The 24731-nt window shown below is 35.7% G+C and overlaps 3 protein-coding genes and 1 long non-coding RNA gene across 4 annotated transcripts; 2 read left to right on the forward strand and 2 right to left on the reverse strand.

Annotated features, from left to right (window-relative positions):
* Positions 1-643: 643 nt before the first annotated feature.
* LOC140779618 (peptidyl-prolyl cis-trans isomerase FKBP53) lies at positions 644-5151 on the reverse strand. Its single transcript, XM_073124779.1, has 12 exons — positions 4903-5151; positions 4741-4814; positions 4406-4635; positions 4176-4318; positions 2657-2969; positions 2217-2573; positions 1975-2115; positions 1661-1889; positions 1377-1461; positions 1243-1284; positions 1099-1147; positions 644-1010 (listed from the first exon to the last, which is right to left on the reverse strand). The coding sequence occupies exons 1-12, from the start codon at positions 4913-4915 to the stop codon at positions 932-934; spliced, it is 1755 nt and encodes a 584-aa protein (XP_072980880.1). The 5' UTR covers positions 4916-5151; the 3' UTR covers positions 644-931.
* Positions 5152-8926: 3775 nt separating this feature from the next.
* Positions 8927-13048, forward strand: LOC140777100 (uncharacterized). The gene is made up of 3 exons (XR_012106967.1): positions 8927-9028; positions 9095-9236; positions 12908-13048. It is a non-coding gene; the product is annotated as an uncharacterized lncRNA (long non-coding RNA).
* Positions 12776-14238, reverse strand: LOC140777099 (transcription factor MYB1-like). The gene is made up of 3 exons (XM_073121002.1): positions 13782-14238; positions 13538-13667; positions 12776-13443 (listed from the first exon to the last, which is right to left on the reverse strand). The coding sequence occupies exons 1-3, from the start codon at positions 13912-13914 to the stop codon at positions 12912-12914; spliced, it is 795 nt and encodes a 264-aa protein (XP_072977103.1). The 5' UTR covers positions 13915-14238; the 3' UTR covers positions 12776-12911.
* Positions 14239-19676: 5438 nt separating this feature from the next.
* On the forward strand, positions 19677-20806 carry LOC140778579 (transcription factor MYB1-like). Its single transcript, XM_073123371.1, has 3 exons — positions 19677-19974; positions 20076-20205; positions 20299-20806. Exons 1-3 carry the CDS (start codon positions 19809-19811, stop codon positions 20711-20713), a joined length of 711 nt encoding a protein of 236 aa, XP_072979472.1. The 5' UTR covers positions 19677-19808; the 3' UTR covers positions 20714-20806.
* The last annotated feature ends 3925 nt before the right edge of the window (positions 20807-24731 follow it).

The raw sequence follows: 24731 nt of genomic DNA on the forward strand, positions 1-24731 counted from the left end.
ACGAGGGGATAACAACTATAGTGCCGCGCGCCCGTGCTGCTCGACAAAATACCTATGTGGACCTCAAATGAACAATTAAGGAGTTACCCGTGGCAGAATACCAGTTGACTGTTATATTGACCAACTTGATAGAGAAAGGAGTCATGGCTTTGTGAGTTGAATGGATGTTAATGGTGGAACCTTGGATTTGGACGGATAAGCATGCTTAGTTGGAGTCACACAGAACTTGTAGGCTGCTGTTTTGTTGACTTTTGAGTAGTTGAGATTGTAAGGCCTAGTTTGGTCGTCCGGTTGAACAACAAGAGCCCCTTATTTGTAACATAACTACTATCATAATTAATATTCCTATAATATTATTAATACCACTAAATTCTTATTTTTCTATTCTAACTTAGAGTTAGAATAAGAAAAACGAGAGGTCTTACTCTAGTATTACAATCAAACTCTCTTCTAAACCATGGATAAAAATTAAATATTAATATTATTTATGACTGACGTTATCTTTCAATCAAACGAGACACAAGTGGAACACATGACTGAATGGAGTTAGTCAAGATTGCCTCGATAGAAACTAATAAATTATAATCGACATTTTATGCTAATTCTTATTCTGTCTCACGCATATCTTCACATGAAAATAATATAAATTTTCAATGGTAACCTTACTGGCGTTATCCTACTTGGCCTTTCACTACCAAAATTTCTACATCAATGGAATTGTTATACCATAGTCGATGCTTAGGAAACACAAGCGATCAAAAATTAAACTCGGGATGTTTCCGAGAAACTGCTGAAGAAAATTCCAGGAATCAACTATCACCTTCCAAAACAAAACATTGCATGCGCAAGGCAAGAAATGGCATATAAATTCTCCAAAAGGAATTGGCAGCACACCGTCTGCATTTGGCAAACTAGCAGCATTTACCTCAGCCTATTGTACATTGACCAGCTCAACATCAAACACAAGCCATGAGCTTTTCGGTATTTTTCCTATTGCTTTGTCCCCATAACTGCATAGAAAAAACATTCAGCATTCAATATTACACGTCAAAATAGGAAGAGAGCAATCAACGAAAAAGCCAGTGACTTTATACAAACCCCATAGCTGGGGGGATGGTGAGTCTTCTTTTGTCACCAACTCGCATGCCTAGACAAGTCGATAAAATAAAGTAGATCAATACTCCGATAGAAAATATAATGGAAGACGCACATTTTCATAATTAAAATTTCTAAGATGACTACCATTAACACCAACATCCCATCCCTTGATAACTTCCCCAATACCTGCAAATGATGGAAACAATAACCGCATTAAATGTAAACCAACATTTAAAAGAATGTAGATTATCAAATGGCATCAGTTTATTTGAACATACCAAGGCGGAACTTAAATGGTCTTTGGCCAACATTGGAGTCAAATATCTTTCCATTTTGTAACTTGCCGATATAATTGACAAAAACCTTGAAGGAAAATAAAACAACTTTCTTGAGTCAGTACAACTCGTCTGACAGGGTTGTTACAGAAAATGACTTATTCCTAGCAACTTAAGTGCAATAAGCTAGGATTAACAAGTACCATATTTTCATTTGACTTAAAGCAAGGTGGTAAGCAACATAGACATCATGGAATTAAATATTCGGCAAACACTAAGGAGCTTACCTTACTCCCAGGGGAAGCTCTTTTGCCATCAGGCTTGCCCATTTGTAGGTCCTCAATGATCAAACCATTACCATGAGTCCTTGCTTTAAGGGGCTGTTTTCTGTCTTCTGCCTCTGTTAGGTTAGCTGGCTCCAGCTTATTGTTTACATCCTTGTCATGATTCTTGCTCTTTTTTTTCTTCTTTTTCAGGACCTCTTGCCCAGCAGGATCAGCATTATCTTTAACAACCCTGTGCACACAACAATATGGGTGACAAATAGTGGGAAATAACACAAGATAGCACTTCAATTCAGTAATAAAGTGTGATTTAATACATGTTTATCTCTGATTGCTGGTTACTCTCTCCTGTAACCTTTACTGCAGTATCAACTGATAAACCGTCTCCCTCTAAAGCAATATCATCTTTAACCACTTTTTTCTTATTTTTCTTCTTCAGTTTCCGACTGCTCTGATCCCTGCATGTAAAAATATTCTAACATTAACCAAATGCATCAAAAAAATGCAGTTTAAAACTGAATAAAGAGAAAAACAAAGCATCCAAAAACCACAGAAATACTTGTCATTCAGCAGCTCCTCTGGTTTGGCAGAACAATCCTGGCCCTTGCTATCAACAGTAGCAACTTCACTTTGATCACTTTTAGCTTTTCCATCAATTGCATCAGCCAAATCATCATTCTCTGTCTCAGTAGTCTTTGCCTTCTTGGCCTTCTCCTTCCTTTTATTCTTTGGTTTTGCATCATTTACTGAGACAGCCACATCTTTGGTTTCAGTATTTGCATCTGCATCCCCTTGACTATCACCATTTTGGTTCTCCTTACCAGTTACCCTTCCATCAATAGTTGCTTTTTTGTTCTTCTTCAGTACCCCTTTATTTCCAACGTCATTCGAAGAAACATTTGCCGGTGAAGTATCCCTACTCAAGAAGTTATAACATGTTACTACACAAGTAAACCCAAAGAAAGGTCTTTACATGACAAATACTACAGTCGCACATACCTTGCATATTCAGGATTCTGAATGATAGAATCAATTTTCCTTTTCCTATCCTCATTGCTTGTTTTATCATTTGGAATTACATCTCTTTTAGCATTGTCGCCAGTGTTTTTCTTTGTCAAAGTAAAAGATAAAGGAAATCCATCTTCATCTTCACTTTCCAGTAATTCAGAGACGGCAGGCTTCGCAACAAGTTGACGTTGAGAACCATCATCTCCATCATCACTATCACTGACCTGATGCTTCTTCTTTAAGCGCCGACGGCTTGCATCCCCATTTGCTGGTTTGTCATCTTCCACAATCTCCTCGATGACAACTACAACATAGAAATAAAAACTGTCCTAAGAATAACAAGAGATTAATGAAAAGAAAATCTCATAGATCAAACACAAGACATGGAATGGGCTGGATGTCAATTGTTGGCCAACCTCCACTTCCAAGGGAACCTATATCTGAACTGATGTTAGGCCAAAACAGCAAAACCTTAAGTATGTCAAGTTTGAAAAACCCAAAACAGCAAAACCTTAAGCATGTCAAGTTTGCAAAACCCACAACGAACCCACCTAACAATATTTCTTGGCTCTGATCAATAGGAACTTATCATAAGCAGAACTCTGCACCAAGTCTGCTGGGTCAGATCAGGGTACAAAATCAAGATACATATAGATTCCCAACCAAATCCAGAGCAACATGTTAAGAAGTCAAATACCAACTTGCATAATAATAACCTTAAGCAACAGTTAAAAAATCATGTCTTGGTCAAGTTTGCGGTCCTAATCTCAAAGCAGAAAACAATTATGAAGTGGTTTTGTCGTCTTAGAAAACACCACGGCCACAGATATTACAGGATAATGGTTTACAACAGAGAAATTCAACTGGCATATCATGGCTTATTCTATTGTATCATACAGAGAGCTCTGCACCAATGTTATGAGGGACTAGTGTATATGGATACTGATAATGCTACCATAAATTAGGTGGCTTCTCTTCCTTCTAATTCAAATTTATGATTGAGCTTTCATCAACATTCCCTGCCTTATTTATTAGCCAAAGATGAATCCCTACTTTACCTACTGCCTGGATTGCATTAGGAATGCATTGCTGCACAAAACAGAAATCAAGGGACCATATTCAAATATACCACCAAGTTGCAGAACCATATTATAAATAATGGTCTATTATAAATTATTTGAATCATAATTTCAACTACTGTCATTTGGAGTCAGAGAAATATTTCATTTTCACTTTGGAAAAGTATTCAGCAAATTGGTAAGTCATAATCTGAAAGGAAAAGAAGCAAGACACGAAACATTCTTGTGATTCTAGCAAGTATAAGTTAAACGAATTTGGAAACGCTTATAGGAAGCAACAAACAAGTTCTAGGCCAAATTTATGCTTAAGAGTATTAGAAAAGTACCAACATACAATAATACAATATTGAAGTTACACAGCTGAGTTCTCTTGATCGATGAAAGGATCATGGTCCACAGTTAGTAGGCAACTTGGTGAACTAAAATTTTACCTCCACTTTTGCGACGAGAATCAGAGAACATCTCAATGTCACCATCATCAATAAAGTCAGACTCGTACTCATCTTCACTGTCAAAACTTCCATAGTCTGAAGCTTCACTATCCGTCTCCGCAATGTCTTCTCCATAAGAATCTCTAACCAATTCAATGACAAACTCCACAATAAGTAACAAGAAATTTGGGAAAAAAATATCAATCAAAAGTACAATTTTAGAAATATACGTCTCATCTCCTCCATTGTTGACACTGGACCGAATGTAATAACCCGAGAGATGAGCGCTTCTCTGGCCAAGGACAGAGAAGATAACTTCCTCTTCCTCTTCGAACTCGATCTCCAAATGGCACGTCTCTGCCACATTAGGAATCAAGCTGCAAAGCAAGATGGGCGCTTTATTGCCAACATTGCACTGGACGGAACTTTTTGTAGTCGCCTTGCCATTCCCCAACGTAGCCTGCATCATTCACCATAACGAATTATGTAGTCAAGAAAGAGAACCCCAATGGAGGACAAGCAATTATGAACTCGAAATTGACTAGAATAATCTGAGAGGAGTGACCTGACAAACGCGAAGCCGCCCACGAGCGTTGTCGTAGTGATGAGTATAGGGCTTCCCAGGCCTCACTTCGATCCCTGAGAAAGATAGAGAAAAGGGACGGAGACGAGTTAGAAGAGGTAGAAGTCGAGAAGGAAGTCGAGATGAGGGGAGGAGCTTTCTAACCCCAGAAGGCCATCGGAGAAGAGGATTTGCGGGAGGCTCGAGAAGAAAGAACGAATTGGAGCCAGAGAAACGTAGGAGAGATCTAAATGATAAACCCTAGAAGCTTCGCAGGGGAAGAAAGAGAGAGAGACCACCTAAAACCCTAATGGCGGAAGAGCGGCGATAGGAGGGTTTGGTCTGCAGGCGCGATTCATATACTATATTTTCTCCCAGATGTTCTTCGAACTGTCGCTTGGGCTGCAGGTGTGATTTACCACACTGGTTATGGTATATTTATCGGCAAATACTTCAATGTCTCTTTAAGTATTATAATCTTAATTCAACTGCTATAATAATCAATTTTATATTCGATTCTGATTCTTAAATATTAATTTTAAAATCATATTACATAATAAAAATAATATATTAATTAAGAATATTTAATTACATGTTACTAACTTTTAAATTTTGCTTGAAAGATCTTAACAATTAGATTTTCAATAAATTAATTAATAAATAATTAATTTTATGGTATGAAAGAAACGCTCGACACATTTTTTATTTAATTAAAATTTCTTTCTTAAATATAATTATACCTTAATAGAGATATCATTTAATATTAAATAATTTAAATTTGATTTTTTGAAGATAAATTTCAATTTAAATATAATTCTCTATCTCTATATATAAAATTTAATTTAAATTAATTTTAAACTAATGAGAGAGAGATATATATAAATAATAAAAATAATAAAAAAATATAATTAAATTTTTATCAAGTTAATTTAAAAGACACCAATACCTTTATTTTGATATATATATATTACTAACAGTTAAGGATGTATATATGTCTTTCACTTAACCATTAGAGTTTCATCAAACTGATCGATAAAAAATTAACTTTATGGTATAGAAAAAAACGCTCATATTTATCTTTTTTTTATATAAAAATATATTTATTTTTATCAAAGGTAAGAAGAATAAGATCAGAACGCCTTCCTAGCCGTTGGATAGGTTATTAGCATATTTGCATAAAAAATTTAGACATTCCTAGGAAATGAAGCTCTCCCATAAACAAAATAAAAAGAATAGAGATTTACCAAATTGACAAACTCAATTAATTAATAGAATTAACTTTTAAATAAATAAAAAAAAGTATTACTGATAATTAAATAGACATGTTAACTTAAAGATAAGCATTATCACATCACAATTAGAGTCAATGGATAGGCCCAAAGATTGGCATTTGAGGAGGACCAATGTTAGGACATTAGTTTGGAGCAATCGAATACACACATTGTGCTTTTTATCAGACTAGGCACCATCGACATTCATTTTGAGCACAGGGCTAGTTGAAAACGATCCATTAGATTATAGCCTTGGGCTGCTTAAGAAGGCCCTAGAGGTGATTTTGACCCATGGAGAATATCAACTGCGAAGATGAGAGTATTCTGGGGTTTCCAGATGTTCTGAAGCTCGCAGCAACGTTGGTGATAATAGTTCTTCTCGAGTTCGGTTCCCTCCCTCGCTAATCCAACTTCCTTCACACCAAGACTCCCGAGTGGAAAACTAGATCTACAGGTTTCTTTTAAACAAAGCCTAAGTTTCCCTGATGAATAGGGCAATGAAAGATGCAGTAAGGTGGGTTTGAAGGCAAGCAGGATAACAAAACAGTCTGGGGTCTTACATTAGGTTAAGACTCGTGACTATCATTAATAGACTCAATTAGACCTCATGTATCTCAAGCATAGATGATTAATACAACCTAACAAGTGCGACTAAGAGCTCCTACTCTGAGGAGGCCTTCGGGAGTGACACAACCCTATGCTCAGATTGCATGAGTTTGACCCAGGGCTCAGGAGTTCAAAACTTTAAATGAGGAGCTTGAAGGTACGAGAGCCAGTAGAGACCCACATATAATATCTGAGTTATCTAATGCCAAACCACCCATCTCAAATCTCATACTAATTGAGGAACTCCCCCTGTTGTCACAGGAATACAGGAACGAGCAAGTCCCTTAATCAATTTTGTCCACAATACTAAGAAAAATAGAGGTGCAAAGATGGAGAAAAACTGTCGAAAATTCTTACCTATATGCTTTTGCTTTTGAAAGTGTATCCTAATTTTATTACCGATGACTTTTTTTCTTAATAAAAACGATCTCTTTTTTCTTAGGATTTTTTTCTTCTTTCAAATTAGACAATCTATCATGAATTAAATACAATTTTTTCCTTTTCTTTTTTCTTTGTCTTTCTCTATCTATTAAAAGGGAATTATTATTATCATCTTCGGAAATCATATACAAGGCTTCCAATTTTTTTTATTTGATATTATTTGGTACTTAAATTTGAACTTACTATGCTTATTTGATACTCTAAATCAATAAAAAATGACATAAACAGATAGAAAATGCTCTAAATCCATTTTTTAAATTCATAAGAAATGCTCTAAGTTCACAATTTATTAATGTAATCCGCCAATAAATGTTAAAATTCTGCAGATAGATATATGAGCACATTCCCCAATAATATCGTTTTTTCTTTAAATTAATGCTATCTAACTCTCAGTGTTTGATATAAGTTAGAATATGCCAAATTATTCTACGATAACATAAATATTGTAAATCCTCAATACTTGATATGAGATATGGGATCAGATACCCTGTAGACTTCTTTTTTAGAAAACATTATTCACGTAATCCTCATACAATCATCATAAAACCATTGATTATCGGCAAATTACCTGAATATTATCTTCTCTTCGTCAACATAATCTTGTAAGATTCAGGGATTGAATCTTGTTAGTTTTATTTTTATTATGTAAGTACGTATTAAACATCTTCTTGAAGACATGCACATTGTGACTTAATCATATAAGTTATCGCCTCTTCTGTAACTTTTTTGATAGAAGAAACGATTTCATATCCTTCCTTGATGAGGAACTTGTGAAACTAAACCAAGAATACGATTAGAAGCCATAAAGCAACTAGTAGTTTGATCTCCTCCATCTACGCTTCGGCATTATTGTTGCATGAATTCTGAACAAATCTAGAGGAGATGTTGTCCTGTTTCGCCTCTAAAACGCCAGAAGAGCGTAGTCTTGAATTTGATGGCAAGAACAATCTTAAAGAGGAGAACACAAACAATTCTACCCTCAAGCTCAAATTTGAAAGTAATGAATCAAAGCGACAACAGAGATTAATCAAAAGAGGAAAGGCAAAAAATCTGAGATCACCGATGATACTTTGGAGCTCATTCCAAGCTTCAAGCATACACGAGAGACACAGGAAGCCTGACAAACTCGATAGCGAGTAGTCTAAGCAACCGATGGAAGGTCAGAGAACAAAGTAAAAAAATTCTCATGATACTTTAAAAAGCAAAAGAGAAAAAAAATCAAGTGAGGAATATATATATATTGCGAAGAAGGATGTAGCACAGGAATGGCTGGTGTCATGAAACATTATGTGAACTATTTCACAACCATATCAGCATCCATGGCAACGTTAATATCGTCATCTTCCGACACAAAGTTGGTATTATATCAACCTATTTGCTTTATAGATGACGGAATCCTCAAACAACGATTAGAAAGATGAGCTAAATAGTAGCTTTCGAGAAAGAAAACTAAAATAAAAATAGTTGGAAGATATGCAATCAAAGGCGAAACAGAGGAACTCAGTAAGCAAGAGATACCAAAACTACGCCTAACATAAGAAGGATCTACAGATGATCATCTCAGCCGCCACCTTTTGCTCTTCGAGTTGAAGCCAACAGAGAGAACGAACGAAGAAGTAAAACCCTAGTTATAAAGACGGCGTGGTGTGACTTGTGAGCCGTGAGGACGGACATCGGAAGACCTCAAATGGACGGCTGAGATGATCTTTTTGGGAAGTGGTGCGTTACTAATCTTTTTCTTGGGCTGGGCTTAGTATTTTTAGGCATATGATGAAGTCCAGACGTTTATTTGGGCTTGTAGTCCAGTTACGGCCCGTTTACTTTACTTTACTTCCGAATCACGCGGTGTGTCGTACTGCTCACGCCGCTTTCTCCGTTCGTCCTGGTCGCTCCGCCCGCAACCCTCTCCTCTTCCTCCACTCCGCCGGCGACGGCAGTTTAACGGCTCGCCGACGATTCCATCTCTTCATCAGGTGTGCTTTCTTCGTCTTTATCTTTTGCTCTTTTCAGAAAAAGAATATATATAAATTGTAATGCAGCTTCTTGGGGGATTATTTCGGCATGTTTGAGGAAATGTTGGTGTGATTTGTTACTATTTTCCTTCACTCTTGTGCTCGCATCACCTATTTAGAAGGGCTTTGATATGTTGATGCAATCGTAGCGTGAAAGTTGCAGTCTTTGGTATGACTGCTAACCTTTATCTCTATAATATACATAGTTTCTTTCATCTGATAGTTTGTTGTTTTTGCTATAATTTTTTCGCATAGTTATGTTATAAAATTCTTTCACTTTCTACATTAGAGTTTAATTCTAATTATTTTCTGTATAATTGCGATATTTTAGCTGTCTGGGAATTAGGAAAGGATGGTCCACCATGATGTTCCGTGCCAATAATTTAGAAGAGTAAAGAGAAAGTATTCATCACTGTACAAGTCACCCTCATGGTATTCATTCGGGTTCATTGTTTCTGACGATTCCTTACCACTAAGTGATCTTAAACCAGCAATGTTATGATCAATGATTGTTTGCACTCCGGAAAGTTCCATTTTGTTCTCTGCTTTTTAATTTTGTTTTCTTAGGCTAACTAAAGTTTCTCCATATTGACTGATAATGATAGATCCCTTATTTGTAATAATTCAAATAACTGAGATCTCCTCTTTGAGTAGTTTTAAAAAGAACGGGGGAATCAAGAAGAATAAGAAATAAATAAGATCTTTTGGCAAGAGAGGCAGTCAGGTATTTTTCTGACTACTTGGAGTTCTTGTATAGTCCATGTGTGATGCCTCATCCACAATTTCATTTTGAGTAGTTAATATAATCCAAGAAGAAACCTTTGTTTCTAATAAAAAACACTGAAGCAATTAGAATATTCAGTAGTTAAGTTTACATGCCTGCGAAACTTAAATCAGATGCCACTGCACAAAATTTCTGTAGTTTCTTTGAACGTTGTTAATGCACATCCTAAAATGAGAACTTGCTCATTTGTCTGTATTATAAGTCATTCCTAAAAACTATACCGGATGATGTGCAATTAAAATTGCAGATGTTAACCCTTGGATGTACTGTGCCGCAATCAAGCAGGTCCAATCATCTTATTATAAATCGTGTCCTCAAACAAATTGGATTGGTCGATCATCCCAACTTTGATAGGTAGATTCAATCTGCCGGAGTTGACTTCTTGGCTTATTGCAGCATGCAAGTACGTCCCATTGCTTTCAATGAGGGTTTCCAGCTAACTTTCTTCTAAGAATTTGAAAGTTGGTTAGTGAGTGCTACTCATGCTAGTGTCCATTAATCAGTAGTCTCTATCCTGTATAAAGAAATTTGGACTTATCTAAATATTATTTTTTTCCCAACGGAAGTTGTATTCTCAGCACATGCTGAATCATCAGCACCATGAAATTCTTAGTTAATGTGATTCTATCTTCATTCTCAGTAGAATTTGTAGAATTCTCAGCTCTTGGCACTAGATGCATAAGAAAAGATTTTATATGATCTTTAAAGAACAGCATGATAAGAATGAGAGCTAACTTGTCAAGAGGTTATAAAAGATTTTCTAGGTGAATCTAGTTTTTATCTTCATGTGCACTTTAAGTTTGATGGTCATAGGAAGCTAAACTTTAGAGATCTAATATTACCAGGAAATATTACCCAAATCATGCCTTTTATAGTATAGCATAGCCGCTTATGATAGTTACAATATATATATATATATAATTTTGAATACTGGAAGCATCTTTAGCTAGCAGTACTCCACTACTCCCACATAGACAGGAAGTATTTCTGTTTGCCCTACGTTGCATCAACTTAATTACAAGTAGCAAAAGTCAGAGTGGTTGAAGAAAATAAAAACAATGTATGGTTGTTTAAATTGAATTGAAAGAAAGAAACCATGCCATTGACCAGTAGGGTTTATTTGACAAAATATTGCATTAGGATCGTTTCCTTGTCTAGCATGTTGATCCTACATAGTACATACATGATATAATTGCTCTTTCTGAATACATGTATCTTATAGAATTTCTAATTCTAATATCAGATATCCTGTTGCCGACAAGAGTCTAAAATATCCTGACTAGTAAATGTTTCCAGTTTATGTTTCTTCTTCATCAATTTTTTTTTTTTTGGGTATGAGTATTGCCTTTTATTTAGCTTATCAATGAACCACACTTGTTTCAGTACCAGTGGGAAAAAAACCTAAGAAATGTAAAATGTTTTTTTTCGACCTTAAGTTGCTCATGCTTGACATTATTGTCAGTTGCTCTTGGTGTCATCACAAAGCTACATTATATTGCTAGAATGCAATTGAGAACTTCCATTTTTTTTTTCCTTTTGTATTTCATCAATATAGCACTAAAGTTTCAGTTTGTGGACTAATGTGCCATTCAATATTTTAACAACCATCAAATAGGGATGTGTTAACCCAATACACTTGAAACAAGTAGACAACAATTAAGAATGATGTAATCCAGTCGTCAACATAGCTTATCACTTATGGAAACAAGTAAAAACCATTTTTTAACTTACCTTCGACTTTAAAAATAATGTAATCCATTTGTCAGCATAGCTTATCACTTCCATCTCTGTGTAAAGAATGATGTAATACATGTAATGTAATGTCTCCAGCGATAATGGATGACGCCGGACTGATGTTACGTTCTCTTCGTAAAGATTAAAATGCCAAAAGTGAACTTTCTACGTGATCCTTGCTGTTCTATAAGTAAATACGCGTCAACGGTAATCCCTAAAGTATTAAAGTGAATTGGCATCTAAGCCCTTTGTACAAAACTGTATCTACTGAAAATTCTAAAGCTTTTTTAGAGTATCTAAAGGTGCATATGGCATAATGTTTACCTGTCAGTGTTAGCTGATCATAAAGTAAGAAATTAAACAATATAGAATGACACTGCTGTCACTAGTCATAATATAATAAAGAGTTACGCTTTTTCGAAAAAAAGAGATGTACATACACATATATGTATGCATGTATTTTATATATGGTTGTGTGTTTGTTGTGTGTACATTACCAACATATCTGCGTAGAGGTAGTAAACATAGAATAGGAAACTATAAATAGCATGCAAGAGTAACTTGAGCAATAACCAAAAATAGAGAACAAAAGAAAAGTTGCTCAAGGATTGCTTGTCTAAATATTACAAACTACCTAAGATGGGCTCCTACATATCCAATGGAAATTTCATGGATGATGTCTTTTGAGTTCATGAATTCTTCAACATTTAGTTTTTTGACGATGTGCATGTATATTAATTTGTTATATAACTACCTGTTTCTTTATGTATTTGAAACTGTAATAGTGACAGTGTAAATTGCTAATGAAAACCTTAAATTGCAGAATGTAGAATTGTCCCAATGATTTTAAGTTCTCTCGCAAGTCATTGGAGATAGAAGATTAACAATGGTCATCTGCAATAATCATATATTTTATAAGAAAAATCATATGTCGTATCATGTGCGACTATAAGAATGTCAGTTTTTATCTGTACCCACAATTCAATTGTGGGTACAGATTAGGACAATTGTGACAATTGTCCTAATGTGTTGCACTTGTAGAAACTCTCCAGCAATTGAAGACATATTTAACAAGAATTTTCTTATATGGAATAACCTACTCAGAAAGACATATTTCCTTACTTTATGACCTTAGGTCACAGGTACTTTTTAGTTCGATGCTGCAAATTTTCTTGTATACTAACTGCATGCAAGCACAAAAGAAGAAGCATGAGAAATAGTTATTTGATATGGCAATGAAGTTTTATTACATGGAGCCATGGAGATGGATGTGTTTGCATGTATGTACTGCTAATGATGGCAGAAAATTTCCCCATGACCAGGTCATCATTTTTCTTGCCACTCATCTTCAGAATCAAGCAGAGATGCCAGAGTTCTAATCTCAGAGGCGACGTTTTGGTCAAGGCAATCGTTTTTCTTCCAGTCTTCCTGCATGGCTCCACTAAGCCAAAGGGAGCCACTTGCAATATCACTGTCCATTACATGGCAATCATCTGCGTTGTCATTGATGCATAGATGGAAGAGGCCATCATCTTGAAAGCTTGTCATGAGTTCTTCCATGTTGAAGTCCATAAAGAAGTCAGAGGAGTCGCCATCTTGAGGGCCTAGGTTGTTGTTTAGCTTGTTATCATCATCTTGTGGTGGCATGTAAACCTTGGTGCACCGCACTGCTTTGGTCCGGATAACACTGTGGGGTTGCTCAGTGGCTGCTTCCGGGGAATCAACTTTACCAATAACTTTTGCTTTAGGCTTGTTAATAGTTTGCTGGGGCTCAACTTTTTTGCTAAGATTTGTGTTCCAGTAGTTCTTGATTTCATTGTCTGTTCGCCCAGGTAATCTGCCTGCTATGAGAGACCATCTTTGTACATGCAATTGCACAAGTCAATGGCATTAAAATGAATGCTCAATTATATATACCTTGATCATATAAGCAAATGCGATAGAACTATTACCGGTTACCGAGGAGCTTGTGGAGCTTTATGATGAGGTCCTCTTCGTCGTCTGAAATGTTTCCTCTCTTGATATCAGGTCTCAGGTAATTCAGCCATCGAAGACGGCAGCTCTTGCCGCATCGCTTCAACCCTGTGAAAATCAGACACACGAGCAATGTGCAAAAATTAAGACACCGGAGATCTTACGATGTTATGATGAAATGGTTGGTGCCCACATCGCAATATGCATGCAATTAATTCTCACCTGCTCTCTTTGGGAGGTCTCTCCATTTTCCTTCTCCATGGTTCTTAATGTACTCAATGAGGATCTTGTCTTCCCGACCTGACCACGCTCCTCTATTAAGTCCTTCCTTGGAGCAACAAGGCTTCCTCCCCATTGACCTGTTCCTGATCTCTTATTCACGTCTACCAAAACTTCCCAAGGCGTTTCATACGGACATCTTATAATTTTCGAAGGCTTCTCTAGACCAAGACGACGACCCTCTTGGAGCAGAATGCTCAATTGGGTCTTGCTTCGCGATCGAATGCCCCAACGGAGCAACACCCTCTGGCAATCAAGTGCATGCCCTTACGGAGTAACACCTCTCTAAATATATATATGTATATGTACTATAGCAGACAACGAGGCCTACTACTACACTTATAGGGATCGTCTGTTTGCTAGCTAGTTGCAAACATCCATGGTGGAAAGTAAGAGATCATTCTAAATATTAGTAACAAGTAATAATGAGAGGGCCAGTGCTTGCTAGCTCTTATTGAAAAGGTTAGGCTTATCTAACTGCCCGCTAAGAGCTATAGCCGGCTAATGCTGTTCGACGTCACTAAAGTGATAAAACAATTGACTGGAAGGTAACGGCGAAATTGTGGCGACTGAGGGGAGGGGAGGGAACGCTCCAGAAATAACTTCTCTATCAAAATTCTTGGAAGATGATCTAAAATTTAATAAAGTCTATAATGACAAGGCGAAATTTACGGCCATAACATGTGGAATTTGCAGTAAGTTCAAATACGGACAGAAGAATTTACTACTCTCCTTAGCTTAGTTATTCCACAATACTCCGTGTTCAGAAAAGACACCTTTCTATCTATCTTTTTATACGTATATAGATATCTTCAGCAGCACATTTAACTTGACTAGGGCATTGACAGAAGCTAGCTTATGATCTCAGAAATTTCGCTTTGAATTTCCATGCCAGGATAGACTGAAAAGAGATACTCTAATAATCTTCTCCCTCTCTCTATAATATATATATTCCTAAAGTCCTAACAAATTAGACATATGAAAAAAAAAAAGAAAGAAAAAATGTATTCATGCATGCGCTAGTATTAGTGGCCCATGTAGCAAATCATTTTCATATGCATTCCAATGACGTCCGTGCAATAAAAGATCTCGTTGATCACTTTGAGCTTCTCGTTCCTATCAACCCTTCAAATCCCGTGATCTCTCAGCTAACTTCCATGCCAAAGTTTTCACTTGGAATTTTCTAGTTTTAGCAGTAGTGGGTAAAAGAATATTTCGTAAGATTCGTATAATAAGACGAATCCAAGGGTTAACTCTAGGTTTGGGTTGATCTGTGAATAAGTACACAGGAGGAGCATCAAAGCTAGGTAGGCCTTTCTTATATCTTATTTCTTTTTATTTTTTTTTAAGAATATATAGGCTTATTAAAAACGGAGGAAGAACCTTCACGTGCCTTATAGTACTAAATTATTCTAGACAGGAGCAACCTTAATTTCGATTGATTGATTGCTACACGTATATTTCTGCAGACCTTACTTTAGGAAGCAGCCGACGATACCTGATTGATTTAAGACTTCAATTTCATACACAATTTTTAAACTTTTTTATTTATCATGTAGACTCACCAATCTACACCCTCCAATCTACAACAAGTTTTAGATCAACTAATCTACATAAAAAGTGTAATATATTTCACCTTACATGGTTAAACCAAAGTTTTTATACTCTCTTGTGAATATCTTTATAATTGTGTGACAGACATTACCTTTTAGGTGGAAAGATTAACATGTCATCTTTGTTTTACAAAATTCCCGAGTGTACTTTTGCCCTTCTTTTATGTCGCCGTATTTGCCACGTAAAGAAACGTTCAGGAAGGCACTCAAATTTTAGCATAACTATAAACTTATGAGTCATGCTTCTTTTTTTTCTCTCTTAGAATAAATTATTATGAAAGTGGGACAATTAGATGGTGCTAGTTTGCTAATTTTAAATTGTGTGGTAAAGATGATCCATCTAAAATGGTTGGACCTTCAAACCATTAGTTTGACACGGACTGTTTGATGAGTCTACTTGCATGTGAGTGTGACGATAACTAGAATGGTTTGTCCATAGGCGAGAGAGATGGTGTGAAAAAAATGTTCAATTTTTTTATGCTTATCGTTAACTTAATGGGATCTTTCGTCGAGAGATTCTTTAGATACTAAAAATTATTATTTAGTTTAATGTACTAAATCTACTCTTCTTAAAAAAAAACTAATTTAACTCGGATATCAAAATACTGCATCTAGCCAATCTTAACCTAACTCATCATTCTCCCCTCATTTTCTACTCCAACCCGGTCCCTAGGTTATTCCTAAAGAAACCAACCTCTAGATGCATTGAGATATACATCTTTAAAAAAAATGTGCATCACAATACAAGTGCATTTCTATGTACAAGAGACTAAAAGTATCACTGGTCACTAATTATATATTTATTAAATATATCTCTCAATCTTGCTCCATAAGGCCTAGGTTGTTGTAAATAGTAGCACTATTCATGGAATATGACATCAATGAGAGGGTAAGAAAACGACCAGATAGCACCATCATAATTTCGGAAGAGGGGAGGTGGGTGTGGGGATTGATGCATGCCTAATGCTAGAAGATCAAGAAAATTGGTGGATTGATGACAGGATAACCAGCAAATGAAGCCTCGATGGATGAACGACAATCGTAAAACAGTTGGAAGATAGCATGAAAGGCATAATAATCTGACAAGTCAATTTATGATCCATTTTGATTTCATTAAATTTATAGTTTTCTACACAAAAGGTGAGATTTGGTTCATCCAAACTCTTGAAATAATTCAGATGTTATATAACTTTATCACACCCACGTCTACAGGGAGAAAATTATTTATCATTTAAAGTTAAACGTCCTTACATAAGCATAAAACGAATGCCCCTTTTTGAGAGAGAGTGAAGTTTTGTCTGTTAATTCCAATCAACAATACTGCATTAGATTAAATTCAATAAACTATACTACATTCTACTTAGTGATCGCAAATAAGAAGTGGAGTTATCCAAAGAGTTAGTTCTCTTGCCAGTACCGGACTAGATCTGCATTGCATTTCTATGCCAAATGTTGGCCCAATGAGCTCATTGCTCCCTGCTATACTTGACTCTCTGACACACGTTGCCTTTTTTTGCACGTTTCTTCTTGGGGGACGTGTTCCAAATGTTCCTGATCCCCCCCTCCGTACGTCCATACAGGCAAGATATTGCAGGTTTATAACCACGTGGTAAAGATAACATCCCGTTATAGTGGACCAGATCTGCAAACTTTTTTGCAACATAGAGACGAAACGTACCTATTATTCCCTAACTTTTGAGGCGATGAGGCCTGCTATCCTCTTCCTGCGTTATGTTCCCTGTGCGATGCTTGGTCTGAGACAGTTCCACAATTATGAAGATCTAGTTATTTTACAAAATAATAGAGTTAGTAAGAGTTGAATATATAAATAGATATATATATATATATTACCCACCATTGTTGGCAATTTTGTCCATTTTCCTTGACCATTGGATGCGATGTACGAAGATAGAATTCCATATTCACCCTGATCGAGAACAGAGATGGGCTCTTCTCCCCGCCTTCTGTCTTTCGCGAAGTTATCCTTCTTTTACCCACAGGTTGATGCTAGCCCTCTGCAAGTTAGTAGTGGAGAAAATGGAACACGAGTGGAAGCATGCATTTGGAGCTAATCTGACCAAAATGTGGTTTTGCTTCAATCCGTACTGGGCTATGTCTCAATGTCCCATCTCTTAACAGAGATGGGTGTCAGTTCTCTTTCATTGAGGCCAAATGATGAATAAAACTAGCACCCACTTTAACAATCAGGTTATATTAAGAGAGATTACGATATGCATCCTAAACTAAACGGATTCCACCACGCAATCGTCTCATCATAATAAATAGCTTTTTTTTCAACAAAAAGAAGGAAAAAAATTACGATCCCTTCAGTGTTTTTTTTTTTTTTTAATAAAAAAAAATTATTTAAATGAGCCTTGACAATAATCTTACCCAAGTGCTTCTCAACGACATAATTCACTGTATGTCGTACGAGAGCCTCAGCTTCAAAGGAGGATATCTAAGTCACCGGCTGACATTAAAAAAATGGAAGGCGCTAAGAATATGCACACATGTCAATTCTCTACATAGAATTTGCAGGTGTCAGTTTCATATGAATTTATCAGCGACTCTTAGGCCTTCTAAATCGACGATGGAGAGGATGATGGATGGATGGATGGATGAAGACAACAGAGTAGTTGCTTTTAGATAGATGCATGATCATGCATCACAGAATGCTTTCGGAAGTTGCTTACGGAAGTAGGATGGTCAAGCTCGTGGGATTTAATTCCTCGGAGAACTTGTCACACTTTCCTCATCCATAGATATAAAAAGATGTGCCAGTGGATCCTCTTTGATGGCGGAGTGTGTAGACCAACCGCTGCAGGAAATAAATTAGAAAAATGGTAAATAAAATTCAAACAAGGGAATTGATATGGCTAGCATCGGGTTTCAGCAAGTCCTCATCAGTTCCTTTCGGAGGGTTTCACGTTGAAATCTCTCTGCTAGCTTAAGAAAAGTATCGACTGTTTGCCGTCTATAAAAGTCCTTTAAGCGACAATAAGTTAGAAAAGAATGTCTTGCATTTCTTCGCCAGGCAGTTGGAAGTGAGAAAAAAACACTGACTGCAATTACTGAACGTGCTATTCAAGTGCAGCTTATTGACCGCCACTTGAATTGAAGTCGCATATGTCCTGCTACACATTCATCCTTACAATTTTGTTCTCTATTTTCTTTAAAATGCTGTATAAAGTTGGCTGTGTTAATCACATGATATGCATTCATCCTTTGTCCGTTATAGAATTATAAGATTCTTCCAAATTCTTAATGTACACACACACACACACACACACACACACACACATATATATATACTCTTTACCAAGATACATGCATGCAAATAAGAAGTTCCTTTTTTCATCTTTTTTTTTTCTCTTCTTCCTAATATATACTAATAGAAAAAAAAAGATAATTTTTTCTTAATCTTAGCTTTAGTTAGCTTTGGCAGGTATAAAGATAGTGTTTGGATAGTGCATAAAGGATATTTATTTATGATCTAGATTCTTCTTAAATAAGTTTTCTCACTTACGTATGTTTTATTTAAGTATTATACAAAGCAAGTTACATAATAAATTATGCATAAAATATTATTACGGCTAGAGTGTTCCAATAAAATTATATATAATCAATAGTTTAGTAATCAAACACAAATTCTTACATAAGCTAGCTTATTCAAAATTATACATATTTTATAACCAAACAATAGAATATTTTATATTTTAAAAATATGGATAGAGTTATTCTTAAAGAAAATATATGAAGTCAAATATTTAATAGGAATATACACGTAAACATGCATTATAATTAAAGACTTTATAGCCATTATATATACACACACACACAAAGAATGAAAGAAACGGCAATGAGGTTTGAAAGGCCAGTGAGAAGGGCAGGTAGCTAGTGCTTGTACACTGCCATCACCCTTGAAATTACTTCCTGCACATCGATATCATTAACGCACCCAACTATGACTAAAATACCATGTAGGATAGAATACCAATTAATTAATCAGCGGGGATTAATAATATTCAACAGTGGGAGGTGCATCATTTTTGTACATGTGTGTATGACTAACCACAATATTGGACTCGTCTTGTCACGGCCGCCAGATCCCCATCATTTGCCAAACGCTGCCAATATTTCATTCATCAAAATAACTGTGACTTTGGTGGCCCCTTAGTACCTTTTAAATTATTGCTTCCTCTCTCCGTCTCCATGCATGTGATCCATCACAGCCCCCTATGGTACTGCCATTCAAGAAGCAAGCTACTTACTTAGATAGCTATATTGTATAGTACATATATATACATAGGTAGATAGTATAAAGCCTGAGCCACTTATTCACTTATTGTATTTATTTATGGCTCTCTCCAAATCCTTGAAAGCAAGCATGGGTCGACGAAGGCTGGGCTGCTCAAAGGAAAGCTTGAACAAGCGCTCTTGGAGTGCATTGGAGGACAAGATCCTCACAGACTACGTTAAAGCTCATGGCGAAGGTCGATGGGGAAAAGTCCCCAGAAGTGCAGGTAACTTAATTGCATTACTTAATTATAAGTCATGTTAATTTAGTTAGTTTTTAATCGATTTTTTTTTTAAACTCCCCCCCCCCTCTTTTGGTTTGGTTTAGGCTTGAATCGATCCGGGAGAAGCTGCCGTCTTCGCTGGCTGAATTATCTGAGGCCGGATATTAAGAGAGGAAACATATCCCATGAGGAGGAGGATCTCATACTTCGGCTCCATAAGCTCTTGGGGAATAGGTATATTTTATTAGCTATAAATACTCTTCTTAATTTGCTAAGCTAGCTGGTCTAAGCTTCTTTCTTATCTTCTTTGACATCTTATAATACCAGGTGGTCTTTGATAGCTGGGAGGCTCCCAGGTCGAACAGATAACGAAATCAAGAACTACTGGAACACAGTGCTGAAGAAGAAAGTGGAGACCCAGGTTGGTGGTTTTCCTGATGGGAACCAATTGGAGACGCAAAGTCCTCCCAGTGATGGGTTCTTTGGGTTGGATTCGGATGCTCCCCGGATGGCTTCTCCGGATCGTGATCCGCTAAATTTGTTATCGAGTTCGGACGACGATATACTCTTATTGCACGACCCGTTAGAGTACGAGCTCTTGAGATGGTTCAAGGATTGTGGCCAGGATATTAAGAGTTGGGGCACCGATAGCTTATCTGTACTTGATCATGACTATGTGAGTCTAGAGTCTTTGTTCCAGAATGAATCTGGAAGTATAGGGTTGTGGAGTGGCACGGTTTAATTAATTAAATTGCATGGAGGCCTTGCTATAACTATTCTCTATTAATTTTGTTAATGTATCTATCTAAGTGTGACACAAATTAATCTTCTCTCATCTCTCTCTCACTCTCTCTCAACTCTTTGGCTGCCACTTTATCCATTTATGGCGTCTTAAAAGGCGTAAGGAAGGAGAAATCCATTCAAGTTATTAAAGTCCACGGAAGAGAAAATTGTACTGAGATTCTTTCAACTATTACCCATTTTTATATTACTACCACAAGAGAAAAATTATACACTGATAAGATGATTATTTTAACGTTTTTCTTCAACACCGAAAAGATAAATAATATTCTAGGAATCTAAGTACAGTTCATCTTAAATATATTTTACTGCTGGTGATAGAATAAGAGGTTGGCTTGAATATGATCCACTGCATTGTCGCCATTATTGGTTCACAGAAAGACGACACATTGTCTCCTTCATGCAGATTGCTACCTTTATAAATGCATTATAAATTTCAAGAACTTGGAACTCGACCTACCTCTCTCACTAACAAACAAGGCTGGTACGTTGCAGTGGTCAGTGGGCCACCAAAAATTTCTACTTCAAATATCAATTTCCAGAAGGAACATCGATGACTACAGACAAATTGTTTTTTATTTTTTCTCTGGACAAAAAGCTACAGTACCATTTCGATGATGACAAAATTAGAAGGGGAATCATCACACATTCAAAGGCAGGTTAAATGTTGATCCAGAAATATTTCATTGGACAGGAAACATAAAAGAAATTTCGACGTGCAAGATGACGGTGAAGTGTCATTTCAAGAAAGAACGAAGCAGCTCCGCAAAGCTCTTCATGACCCAAGCTTGAATTGTCAGAAGAGTATAAGCTGCAAAGTAATTAAATAAGAAAATAGACTTCAAATCTGTAGCAAAATATTTACAGCCTGTTTGTCTCGGAAATTAAGAATGTGATTAGATTAGTTATCCACATAAATTTATGTTTGATATAAAATTAATATATGGGATTGAGATTTAGGAATTCGAACCATTTGCCGTATCCCTAGACCATTCCCCCATATCCCCCAAAAAGAATAGATATAGCATCCCGGTGGGAATTTTGTAGAGAATAATAATATAATTTTTTTAGTTATTTCACATATAATCTTGGATCTCTTTGGATAAATCTAAGAATGATTTATATCCCTTATTAAATCCTAAATCAAACACACACTTAGCTCATGTTCACTCGTGAACTATGAATAAATTTATTTTGGTGAACTAACTACACAGTAACTTACTTTATTCCGTTACTGTAATTTATCATCCTCTCTCGTCTCATTTTACATAAGTTTTTTAAAAATAATTTAATAATAACATATAATTACTAGTTTAACCCCCTCAACTATAGTTAAAATTCTCTCTTCACTATCTCTTCTGTTAATACCGGTCATCTCAGCTACTATTTAAATTTTCTCTTTCATCTTCTCTTCTTTATTTACACGATTATTTATATACAGTGCGGATTTATAATTCTGTATAACCCCACAACGCCTCTTTACATTATATTAAAGTGCATAATTATTTTATATAGAGTGTAACTTATAACCCCTCGTTATCCATAATTATTTACCGTTTGCAAGTACACAGAAGCCCGTCGTTTCTTAACTATTATTAGAACCATGATTCCGGGTCAATTATAGAATTTTTTTTTTAAGGTATAAGTGCATGAGTGATCCAAAATGTTTCATTTGGTAGGGAATAAAAGGAAGTTACAACAGATAAGATGATGGTGAAGTGTCGTTCGAGAGAGAACAAAGCAGCTTCGCATACTGTAGCTTGATCAGCGAAAGTGGTAAGCGTACAGAGTAATTAAATGGAAGTAGAAGCTCTCAGAATTTTATTTTAGTGATGAATGATATAACTTTTCTAAGTAAATCTACAACAGAAGATAAATAATAATTTGGATTAAAAAAAAACAGTCAAAATTATTTGTACAGATTAAATCTATTGTAATACAAGATGTACCTGTAGGTCACGACCCATTACACTGCTCGATGCTCTCAGCTAATAATTGAAGTTGTTTCATTCCTCAGCTAATGGTTAAAGTTTTTCTTACCGCTCACTATGCAACAGTTTGTCAACTCCACTAAAATTTATGATATTAAAGCTTCCACATCTCAATATTCCCTCGGGGAGACGTTGACATAAAAAAGATGGATGTCAAACTTCCTACATGTTCGAGTTTATAGCTCCGGTGATAAACGTAGATCTTGGACAAAGATAATTTTTTCCCTTTTATAGTCTTTGATGGCTCTTAGGGTTTTAATAAGTAAGAGATCTTGAGGAGCTCTGTCATAATCTTCAGAAAAGTATCTTCGACCCTCTTGGGTATTACCAATTCTAGGCAAAAATATCTTGGACTTAAAATTTCTTCTTCTTCTTCTTCTTTTTTTAAATAATTAAATAAATAAAAATGTGTGGATGTATTTGGATGGCTTCCAATCATTCGAGCACCCGAGCATTGCTAGGACCAGTATGCATGACATATCTTCAATTTGATGCTTAAACCGTGTAGAGTGATAAAATAAAAGTGCCGGCAAATGTAAGATCACGGGGGGATGGTGTTCCAGCATTGGAGGTTGTAGTGGACCAGAGAAACAATATTCAAGTTGTTATGACATCCAGATCACGTACAGTGACACCGAATCCACAAGAGATACAATCATGCAATCATGCAAACAAGCTCAATTAAATTCCCTTGTCTTATGCTAAAGAAACAAATTATAAAATAAAAATAAAATAAAATAAATTTTATTGCAGTTCAATAGTCTTAAAGTTATTTCTTGATTAAATTATAGCGAAACATTAAATCTTCTTTTTTTGGGTTTGGGGGGGAGAAAAAGGGATTTAACTCAAGTATTCAACATACATATTGACCTGTATCTGGTCTACTGTTAGTCTCAGGTTAGTTTCATGGTCCATAAAAGATATTAATAAACTAAAATGTGGTTAAATTTAATTCCATCAAGTCCTTTTACATAGCGTGGGGCCATGCACCTCATTGTTAGCCGCCACGTAGTAGTAGTACACAGCTGTCTCTCAATGCCCCTTTTCGTCTTCCCACTTAACTGGTTGCTTCTTCTGTCTCATTGATGGTTCACCGACGGTGCAAGAAGCTCCCACGTCTCTTGTGGGGGACTGCATACCATGTAGTGCTACAAGCGGTCGCCCAAATGGATGGTTTTTTTTTTTTTTTAAATTTTTTTTAAAACAAATTACACTCTATATTTTATTTATTTTATAATTTATATTATAAATTTCACTTTTTTATAATCTAATCTCTACTTTTCTTTTCTTTGTTAATTTAAACGGTGCCAGCAAAATAATATTTCGTTATAATATATGAAATAGAATAGAGAGGAGAAAAATAGCGACAAGAGTGTTTTAGTAATTTAATCGATATTGGTTAGTTAAAATAGCGTTAGGATGTTAAATAAGAATTATAAAAAAAAATGATGGCATTACAAAATCTTCAAGTCTAAATTATAAAATAAATAAAATATAGGACATGATTTATAAAATACCTTTTTCTTTAACCTCAATAGCATACGTTCTATTTTATTTATTTATACTTCTTTATTATTATTGTTTGATTTATAATAATGTGAGTTTTGTTCGTACGATTCTTGTCTTATTTTTCTCTCTTTATTTTTATTTAATTGAATATTAGTAATATAATTAGTTTACCGACTTTCTTCTATAAAGACTAGCAGTAGTGAATAGCACAATTCCATAGCTAGGTCCTAGCAAAAATTAAAAAAATAAAAATAAAAGAAAATCCCCCTCTGCTTGCTGCCATTTCCAGATCATAGACAAAAACTACAAATTATTTACTATTTGAGCTCCTTTTGTTAAGTTAACTTTAAAAACACTCTTTTTTCCTACTACGACTTTTGAGATTAATGAGAGGTCATTTTGAATTCGTAGAGTAAGACTTACTATTTTATAGTGGACTCTATTTGATAAACAATCATG

The sequence above is a fragment of the Typha angustifolia genome, chromosome 15, assembly GCF_048772165.1.
Source record: "Typha angustifolia cultivar Huaian chromosome 15, ASM4877216v1, whole genome shotgun sequence".
NCBI lineage: Eukaryota > Viridiplantae > Streptophyta > Magnoliopsida > Poales > Typhaceae > Typha > Typha angustifolia.